General features: G+C 47.8%; 1 protein-coding gene across 1 annotated transcript in view; it reads right to left on the reverse strand.

The window, feature by feature from the left end:
- LOC132592675 (uncharacterized protein K02A2.6-like) overlaps window positions 1–9,795 on the reverse strand; it is a 37,846-nt gene extending 28,051 nt beyond the window's left edge. The window contains exon 1 of the mRNA XM_060279129.1: window positions 6,645–9,795. Within this exon, the coding sequence (XP_060135112.1) occupies window positions 6,645–9,795 (3,151 nt within the window). The remainder of the gene's footprint in view (window positions 1–6,644) is intronic.
- Between the last annotated feature and the right edge of the window lie 1,333 nt (window positions 9,796–11,128).

Here is an 11,128-nt window from a genome sequence, read left to right on the forward strand (position 1 = left end):
TCAACAGCAAACAAACATAAATTGTGACAGAAGGATCAGCCAAGATATTGAAAGCCGCTGTCCTGAAGCGGCCATTTTGTCTGTCCCAGCCTCCATCTCAATGAGCCCCCTCAGTGAGACTTCAGTTCTATTTTCTAATAATGCTTTTGTGGGCTGGGAACGGATTGTTATCTTTGAAGTCTCACAAAGGATGGCATTTTAATTGGCACCACACTCACCACAATGTAGCACGCATGTTTCTCATTTGCCTGCTGTCTTAAATCAGCTCCCATTGATAACTGAAGCATAAGGGACAAGTTGTAAAAGAAGCTGCGTTGTAATTTCAGTCTGTCGATTTTATTCAAACAATGGTCCTCAGGTCAGTTCCGCTCTCTGAAAAAGATGAAGACTTCATGATGGGTCATTATGAAATGATTAGGTGAGAAATTTTGTGGTAGGTTTCCCACCCACCCCTCAGACAGGAAGCAGAAATTTCAGAACCAAACCTTCCTCAGTTTGATGGGGAAAGTTAGACAAGCTGGAGACAGTCAAGAGCTTTTAAAAGAGTTGAAAGCTGTTACCATATTTAGGGATGGAGGGTAATTTTGTTCTGTCCACATTTTTAAGCGAACCCACCTAATTTATGCTGTAGCCTTATCAGCTACTAAGGGTCCTTTAAGTTGCGCCCAGGCAGGACAGAGATAGTCAATGATGACACCGGGGTTGAATTCAGAGAAAGAATTTTAATTTCTTATTAATAAGAGACTCAAGGTGATCAGCTCATGACAAGAGTAAAGAAACACAAATTGCAAAGCTTCTTATACACTCCTTGGGCTCCTTTCCCCCTCCTCTGTAAATGTGTGCACGCAAGGGGGTCACAAGTACATATATGGATCTTCCTGTGTCCGGTCCTGTGCATAAACACATGCTGACTCATGCTGCCCCGGTAGCATCCTCACTCAGCCTTGAGTAAGACTATGCGTCAAGGATTCCAGCGTCAGCGTCAGGCTGGCAGTACCGCTGATAAACCTCTCTGCCTCTCATTCTGTGTTCCAGACAAGCCAGACAAGGTCAGCTCTTGGCCTTGATAGCCAGTCTCACTGTGACATTGCACTTTAACACACAGAGGCATAGAGGCAAAGAGGAAAGCTTCTTTAAGAAGCATTTTAGGAGGAATATGGGGGGGGGCAATGCAAACTATAGGATCAGATCTAGCTCAATAACACAATTGGCAAACCTCTCCCTTCAATACTTCCAGATTAATGCATGGAACAGGACGGTAGATCAGTGGTAGAGCATTCGGTTTGCATGTAAAAGGTACCAGGTTCAATGTCTGGCACCTCAAGGAAGGGTTGGAATGGTGCAACTAGGTTTGGACCTCAGGTGGGAGGTCCAGGGTCCCACAGGCCATGGGACATCCCCCCCCAAATGTCCACCTGGAGAGCAGCAGGTAACTGGGGCAGTGGCAGGCAGGCCTAGCAACACCATATGGTGAAAAACAGGCATGAAAGTGCCCAGCAGTTTACTCAAACATCCTTTTGGAGATGGCTCAGTGATAGAGCACATGTTTTGCATGTGAAAGGTTTCAGGTTCAATCCCTGTCATCTCCAAGTAAACCTGGGAGCATCTCATATCTCAAGCCCAGAAAGCCATTGCCAGGCCATGTAGACAATGCTGAGGTTGATAGGGGACGCGGGTGGCGCTGTGGTCTAAACCACTGAGCCTCTTGGGCTTGCTGATTGGAAGGTCGGCAGTTCGAATATGTGCAACAGGGTGAGCTCCCATTGCTCTGTCCCAGCTTCTGCCAACCTAGCAGTTCAAAAGCATACCAGTGCAAGTAGATAAATAGGTACCGCTGCAGCAGGAAGGAAGGTAAATGGTTTTTCTGTGTGGTCTGCTTTCCGTCACAGTGTTCTGTTGCGCCAGAAGTTGTTTAGTCACACATGAGATGGCAAGCTGTCTGTGAACGAACGCCGGCTTCCTTGGCCTGAAAGCAAGATGAGCACCGCACCCCATAGTCGCCTTTGATTGGACTTAACCATCCAGGGGTCCTTTACCTTTACCTTAATATCTGCAATAGTGTAATATCTGTAATATTGACAATATTCTCAAGTAAGAAACATTTCCCATTTTATTCCTATGGCCATAGTGGCACTATCATGTGACTTCAGAATTTTAAAGTACAGATGCTCTGTGTACTTGTTTCTTTTTTAACCCATGTATTACCTGTGCAAAGGATATAGCCAAAGCAACAATGCCTTCCTGAACCTGCAGAAAGACAAACTGTAACCTGAATGTTAAAGGTGACAATGTTAACAATAGCAAGAATGCAGATATTGACCCTGCCTCCCCTGCTGCTAATCATTTTCATTTTATGGGAAAGATTTAACCTGCTTGTACATTCCACATTCCATGCCTCTTGTGTTTCTCAGAGTTCCAAAAGCTTTAGCTGCCTCCTGTCAAAACCCTCCAGACTTTGATCCAATCATCTGCATAATGGCAAGGTGGGAGATAAAACAGAAAAGACCTATCCCCTCCCCCCCAAAAAAGTACAGCAAATACATGGAGGTGACTTCTCTGATTGCACATTTAATGTAAGACACTTGCCCCATCAGCTCAGTTTGATCATTTAATTGAAGCAACTTTCCTCCACCAAAAACAGGAATCTCACCATAAGAATTTACAGCTAACTTGAAGTGCAGTAATTGGAGAAACTGAGTATGGAACTCATTTCTTCAGGAGCTGAGAATGACCATGGATTTTTACCATCCATTAAATTTAACTACTCCAAATAAAAAGTTAAAAATATCCACAATCCCAAACCTCTAACACATAATTTGCAAGTGAAGAAGAAAAAGTATGTCTTTGTTTATTTTACACAATATCTTTGAAGCTCCCGAGACACCATGGTGATAACTGGGGGTAAAATGCTAAGACAAAACCTTCTTTGACATCAGCCCCAAACAAAACAAAAAACAAAAAAAACACTCATCAAGTGATAAGGTTTTCTGCCATGAATTTGCTTAGCTGTCTGTATTGATAAAGGCAGTACTTGACCCACACTATTGAATCTGCAGGGTGATCAGGGGCAAACCCCAGGCCCCTTGGCACCATGCTTCATGTCTGAGCAGAGCCTATAACACATTCAATTATATATGGATATTAGTACTGAACACACATTGAGTAACTCCACCTGCTGCAATATTCCTGATTGTATAGACTCTGCACTGAGCGAGCCGATGTGCACTCCACTTGCACATCTGTAGTACATCAAGGATAGACTGCCTCCCCCTGTGTTCTTTGATCACACAAGGAGGTTTGTCAGAATTGTCCTATTGTGGTGAAGGGATCCAAGCATAGCTGTCAAGTTTTCCCTTTTCTCGTGAGGAAGCCTATTCACATAAGGGAATTTCCCTTTTAAAAAAGGGAGCACTTGACAGCTATGGATCTAAGAATGCCAGGCCCCTTCTAATCAGCTTACCTTTAACCAGAAAGGGGGTTGAACAAATCACTGGCATGAACAGAAGTCCAACCTAGTGGGTGGATGAGTTGGTTTCCCAACAGGATTCAGCATAAATGGATATAGTGGTACCTCCGTTTACAAACACAATTGCTTCCGGAAGTCCGTACTTAACCTGAAGCGTACTTAACCTGAAGCGAACTTTCCCATTGAAAGTAATGGAAAGTGGATTAATCCATTCCAGACGGGTCCGCAGGGTACTTAAACTGAAAGTACTCAAACCAAAGCATACTTAAACTGAGGTATGACTGTATCTAGCTTAGCATCCCTTCTTCAAAGTGGCCAAGCACATACCTTTGGAAAGCAGCACATGAAGGCAATAGCTCATAATCGGTATTCAGAGTCATAATGGGTAGATCCACGCCATAAATTTAAAGCACATCCAATGCACATTTAAAGCACATCTTCCACAAAGAATCCTGGGAATGGTAGCCCCCCCCCTCACAGAGCTACAATACTTTCTGCCCAGGAGGATCCAGTTGACCAGCCAGTCAAAAGTCATATGGTCCTTCAATGAGAAGCTGACACCTGCAGTTCAGTGACTCACCACCCAGGGCAGCTGCTCACAGACTGTGACACCAATGGGTCCTTTCCAGTTGGTTAGAGGAAGTACAGTTGGAAGATGGCTGACATGTACAACTGGCTCTTTGACATACACTGTCTATGGTATTTGCTCTTTGTATAGCATTGATGTCTTTCTTAATGTTGTAAACTGTTTCAAGGATTTGTAATGCTGCACAGTACAGAAATCAAATCAATAGAAAGTAAATCAAATATATTTCTTCTGCACTCACTGCTAAACCTCATTTTCCTCCCTGCTGATGATTACAATCAAATGTACCCTTTCAAAGTAGTCACTATAGGATAGTTTATCATGTGAAACACATATGCTAAACAAATACTTCATTTGAATATAAGATCTGTCATTTAACATGAAACACTGGAAATGTGGCTTTGCGCTGCCCTACTACATAAGGTGTATCACCCTGTGGAGGTACATTCAGATGACATATGTGCCACGGTTTAAAACTAACATGTTAAAGTTAGCTTGTGGTGATGTAGGGCTGGCTTACATGTGATGCTTACCACATGGAGGCTGATTTAAAATCACTTCATGTGGCCACACAGTAAGCCACACTTGATGGCTTTATTGTATTTAGTTAGATATGATATCTTAATCATCATGTAGAAACAAAACCCATCAGCTGCATACACATGACATTTTATTAGAGAATCAATAAAATGAGTACTCCCCCCCCCTATTCAGTCCATGCATATATATACGGTGTATATATATAAAAGGTAAAGGGGGCCCTGACCATTAGGTCCAGTTGTGACCGACTCTGGGGTTGCGGCGCTCATCTTGCATTATTGGCCGAGGGAGCCGGCGTATAGCTTCCAGGTCATGTGGCCAGCATGACAAAGCCGCTTTTGGCAAACCAGAGCAGCACATGGAAACGCCGTTTACCTTCCCGCTGTAGCGGTTCCTATTTATCTACTTGCATTTTGACGTGCTTTCGAACTGCTAGGTTGGCAGGAGCTGGGACCAAGCAACGGGAGCTCACCCCGTCACAGGGATTCGAACCGCCAACCTTCTGATCAGCAAGCCCTAGGCTCAGTGGTTTAACCACAGTGCCACCTGGGTCCCATATATATATATATATGTCCCTGTTAATAGCTTCTTGAGAAGCTGGTTTCATTGTGAATAAAATCTCATTGCAGATTGATTCTGCATTACCCTACAGTGTGTCCATTTTAAAACAGATTAACACAGATGGAGGCAGGCCCAGTTTCCCAATGACATTATGGGTGAGCGTTTACCAAGATCACAATCCATGCTTCCTTCTTCATCCACATGCACAGGGAGAAGAAGAAAGAAAGGATAATATAATCAAGGGCAGGGCTTTCAAAAATGCATCAAGTAACCAGTGGCATACGATGCGGTGCCGCGATGACGCCTCTCCCTCTGGCCCTCCCTCCACCCGTCCTTACCGTGCTTGAGGTGGTTCTCCTCACAGCCAGTTTGCGCTGGCTCCATGGGGGCTGGTCCTGCTTGCCCGCCGCCTGGCTTTCTTCAGGGCCATCGTGGAGGTGGGCAAGGGCTGCGCTGCCGACGGAGGGCGTCTCCTCCGGCAGGGAGCAGAGGCCGTGGAGGAGCCGGGCTCGGAAGCTGCCAGAGCTCTTTCCGCAGCGCACCCCGACATCGCCTCCACTTGGGCGGTGAGGGCGCTCGCAGCGGCAGCAGCAGTTGGAGGTGGTCACCCCCGTCCAGCCTGCTGCCCCCCCCCGCCCAGCGTGGCACCCCCCCACCCCACCCATTACCACACCACTGCAAGTAACCAAAACCACCATTATGGGCAGCAGGATGAATCTAGATTGAAACCAACATGTTGAGCGTGGGCAAAATAAAACTATATATTGTTGTGACGTGGGGTTTGTGATTTCAGCTCTCTTGACATAACATGCTGGAGACAGTTCTCTAGTAACAGCTCTTTATTAAAGTGAACAAGACTGACTGTGAGGGCAGGAAGGCTACATTTATAGGGACAGGGGACTGGCTAGGAAGGGATACATTTTGGAGGGAACAATATCAGGCAATCACAGTGCTGCCTTTTGGAGGGAACCAATAAGACAGAGGATCCAAATACAGCAGCTTAAATGAACCAATAGTAGCTGTACCCTCTGGAACCAAAAGGCAGTTACTTTATCCTAATGCAAATACAGACAATAATAATACAGATATAAAATCCTTTGACTCAATACACAACACCCCTCCCCCCCTAGTGAGCACAGCAGACGTAATCCCTCAGGTACTGTGGGGTCCTACAACTTCTACCTGATCTCCTGACAACAGGTGTTGCAGGTTCTGGATTGGGTGTTACCTGTGGTGGAGGGGCTGCTATAGGGGTTTCGTCAGGAACAGATGGAGTCCCAGACACCTCAGGGTCCCCTACCTGTACCTCGTCATCCTGAGGACTAGCAGACCCTGGTTCATTTGCTGAAGCCCCTGGTGACTGCACCTCTGGGCCATCTTCACTCTGGTCTTGCAGCTGTGCGTCATTAGCCAGGGATGAATTATCTGACTCCTCCCTGCTGAGCGCCCGGCGCCTCAGCTGATCTATATGTCTCTTCCAAACCTGCCCATTTTCCAAGGTCACATAATAGGACACAGGTCCACTAGCCCGGGTGATCACACCGGCCACCCACCGCGGACCTCGTGAATAGTTCCTCACCCAGACCAGATCTTCAGGGGCGAGATACCTTGTTGTGTCAGTCTCATCCTGGGGGGTTGCTCTTGAATTACGGTTTGGCATTTTATCTGGGTGGACATAATCCAGCACCGTTACCAGTCTTCTACCTAAGAGCAGCTCGGCTGGCGACTTGCCCGTCGCAGTACACGGCGTCGCATGCTGCAAAAATAACATTCGTGCAATGCGAGCCGACCAGTTACCCTCCATTAAGCGCGCAATGGATTCTTTGGCTGTTCGTACCATGCGCTCAGCCTGCCCATTGGAGGATGGGTGAAAGGGCGCGGATGTGACCCCTCTTATGAAGTTATCAGCCAAGAATGCCCTGAATTCTTGGGATACAAAAGCTGCCCCATTATCTGATACAATGGTCTCAGGTAACCCGTGGGTTGCAAACAGCTGCCTCAACACCTTGATTACGGCAGCTGATGCCATGCTAGGGACCATCGCCACTTCTAACCATTTGGAATATGCATCAACGATAACCAAAAAGACCTTCCCTTGGAATGGCCCAGCAAAATCTATGTGCAGCCGGCTCCAGGGAGTCCTGGACTGCTCCCACCAGTGGACTGGTGCTCTGGCCACTTCTGGCCGCACCTCTTGGCATGCCTTGCATGTTCGTACCCATTGTTCTATGTTCTGGTCCATTCCAGGCCACCACACATAACATCGGGCTAGCGACTTCATCCTGACCATTCCCGGGTGTCCCATGTGAAGCGTCTCAAGAACCCTGTTTCTCAGTGGTGCTGGGATGATCACCCTATCTCCCCATAGGAGACAACCCTTATGCATGGACAATTCGTGCTGCCTTGTCGCATAAGGCCTGAATTTTTCTTCATGCGGACCACCTGGCCACCCCCTCCCCACCCAAGTGAGCACACGGGAGAGAACAGCATCTTTCCTAGTTTTCTCAGCTATATCCGTAGCTGTTACAGGAGCCCCCGGAAGTGTTTCTAGCATCATAATGTGCTCCGCCGGAGCAGGATCCTCATTGCTCCCGCCAGGAAGGGGCAATCGACTCAGCGCATCAGCATGGCACAACTGTTTCCCCGGCACATGGGTCAAGGTGTACTGGAACCCATTCAGGAATATTGACCAACGCAACATTCTGGGGGAGAGAATTTGTGGCGTTTGTTTGTTTGGGTTGAACAACCCTAACAGTGGTTTGTGGTCCGTTTCAATGGAGAAATGGCGACCGTACAAATAATCATAGAACCTTTTGATTCCGGACACAATAGCCAGTGCCTCTTTATCAATTTGAGCATAGTTGCGCTCTGTGGGCGACAACGTACGGGAATAGAAAGAGATGGGCTTTTCCGACCCATCCGGTTCCCTATGACTCAGCACAGCCCCCAGACCGTATTGAGAGGCATCACATGCCAGGACCAGCGGCTTTGACTCATCATAATGAGCAAGGACGCTCCTGCTACTCAGCATTCCTCGCAAGGAGTCAAAAGCCTTCTGCTGCTCCCGCCCCCATCGCCACACATTCTTTTTCTGCAATAGTCTATGTAATGGTTCAGCTACCGAAGCTTTCTGGGGTAAGAACGAATGATAAAAGTTAATAAGTCCCAGGAATGACTGCAACTCCGTCTTGTTCTGTGGTCGTGGTGCCTCGATGATGGCCTTAATCTTAGCATCTGTGGGGTGGATGCCTGATGCATCAATTTTAAACCCCAAGAAATCCACAGTTGGCACCCCAAAACTGCATTTTTCTTTTTTCAGTTGCAACCCCACCTCCTTGAACTTGAGCAACACTGCACGGACACGCGCAACCAGTTCCTGTGGGTCTTTTCCAGCAATCAAAACGTCATCAAAAAATGGCAAGACCCCCGGCAGACCTCTTAACAGGCGTTCCATGAGCCCTTGAAAAATCCCTGGGGCCACACAAACTCCGAACTGTAATCTGTTAACTCTGAACGCCCCTTTATGTGTGACAATAGTCTGTGCTTCCGCTGATTGTGGGGTTACTGGCAGCTGTTGGTAAGCTTGTGCCAGGTCAATTTTGGCGAACACCTTGCCCCCAGCCAGTTTAGCCAACAGATGTGATACGACTGGAATGGGGTATGAGTTTCCCCTGAGTGCCTTATTGATAGTACATTTGTAATCTGCACATATCCTGACTTCCCCATTTGCTTTAAGGGGCGTGACGATTGGAGTCTCCCACTTAGCAGAGTCCACGGGTGAGAGAACTCCCTGCTTGACCAATTTATCCAGCTCTGCCTCGATCTTGGGTTGCAGTGCAAATGGCACTCGCCTTGGTTTGAGTCGGATTGGGGCCACACCGGGGTCCAACTCGAAGTCAACTGGGGGCCCTTTATAACAACCCAGTTTTCCATTAAAGAGACCAGCAAATTCCTTGCATAATGCCTCACTCATCTCAGGGCAGGTTTGGATTGAATTAAGCCCTGAGATACTCAGTCCCAGGGCGGGGAACCAGTCAGTGCCCAGGAGACTGGGGCGACTGCCCTTCGCAATCACCAGTTTGAGTACAGCCTGTTTGTCCCGGAACTGTACTCTCACGGCACACATTCCCATAACATGGATGCGGCCTGCTGAGTACGACTGCAAGGTTGCCGGGAAGGGCTCCAGAGGGGGCAACTTACCCCTGGGGAAGAATGTCTTCGCGGTCTGGTCCGACACGATGGTGAATGCAGATCCGGAGTCCACCTCCATGTCGCACTGCTGACCCTCAATCTTCACCTTGACGTGTGCCTTGCCTTGCGCTGGAAACTGCACGGCCCTCCCGTTGATCTCCGTTACGTAGTGGCAGTCCTTTAGAAAACGAGTTGCTGTGGGCGGTCTGCGATGCTCCAGTCTAGGTGCTCCTGTTGCTCCCGACGCCGCCGATCTACAGACCCTGGCGATGTGACCCGTCTTTCCGCACGTCCGGCACATAGCATCCCTGAAACGACAACTCTTCCGCTCATGGTTTCCGCCACAACCTGGGCAACTGCCTCGGCGATCTTTGTGCACTGTGCAGGCCTGACGCACCAACTCGACCCCACGGACTGGGCTCTGGCTCGGAGTAGCCTCTAGCTCGTCCATGGCATGCACAACTTCTATCTGTGGCTTAGTGGCCTTGCGACTGGCATCAAGCTCCTCTCTTTCATAATTCTCCGTGGCGGTGGCCTCCTTCAAGGCTGAAGCAAGGGTAACCTCTTCTTTAGCCACGATGCGTCTTCTGGCTTTCTTGCTGCTCAGACCACCAATAAACCGATCCAGGAGAGTCTCTTCCAGATTTTGGAAGCCGCAGTGCTGAGCGAGCTTCCGGAGTTCAGCCAGAAATGTGGATACAGACTCCCCAGCATGCTGCTGCCTCTTATGGAACTCCATCCGCCGGGCCATCTTGGTCTCAGTAGGCGCCAAGTGGCTTGTTAGGCAGGCAAGAATATCTTTGAGAGATGTCTCACTCAGCTTCGCTGGAGCAAGTAATGCCTTGGCCAGCTTGAAGGTCTCGGGCCCACAGTAGCTCAGGAATGTGGCCCTTCTTTTGCTGGCATCGGTGATCCCTTGAGCCACTGCAAAGAACTCGAAGCGTTCGACGTAGTCTTCCCATGTGTGGGGCTCTGATGGCTGGAAGGGCTCCAATACCCTTGGACTCTCCATTGTCCTAGCGGGCAGGGTCGTCTTCTCAGCTGGCCAGTGAGTCTTGTTCTAAGCTGCAATCCGGACTCTGAGGCAGGGCTGTGTTTAACCGCTCCTCAGCATTCCGGATCCCATCCTCGTCGCCAGTTGTTGTGACGTGGGGTTTGTGATTTCAGCTCTCTTGACATAACATGCTGGAGACAGTTCTCTAGTAACAGCTCTTTATTAAAGTGAACAAGACTGACTGTGAGGGCAGGAAGGCTACATTTATAGGGACAGGGGACTGGCTAGGAAGGGATACATTTTGGAGGGAACAATATCAGGCAATCACAGTGCTGCCTTTTGGAGGGAACCAATAAGACAGAGGATCCAAATACAGCAGCTTAAATGAACCAATAGTAGCTGTACCCTCTGGAACCAAAAGGCAGTTACTTTATCCTAATGCAAATACAGACAATAATAATACAGATATAAAATCCTTTGACTCAATACACAACATATATAATTTTCTGCTACAGATGTCCTTGTGTGTATGCAGCCTAAGCGTCACATAGAAGGCTGTTCAATCATTCAAAAGCCTATCCAACAATTGTCTTAGCTGAATGGAACGAACATTGCTTGAGTGGAAGAAATTTTCCATGTACAGTGGTGCCTCGCTAGACAAATTTAATTCATTCCACGGGTCTATTCTTATAACGGAAAATTCATCTAGTGAATTCCATAGGAATGCATTGAATTTTTTTTAAATTTTTTTTTTTTTTGCCCATAGGAACGCATTAATTGAATTTCAATG

This window comes from Zootoca vivipara, chromosome 9, assembly GCF_963506605.1.
Source record: "Zootoca vivipara chromosome 9, rZooViv1.1, whole genome shotgun sequence".
NCBI lineage: Eukaryota > Metazoa > Chordata > Lepidosauria > Squamata > Lacertidae > Zootoca > Zootoca vivipara.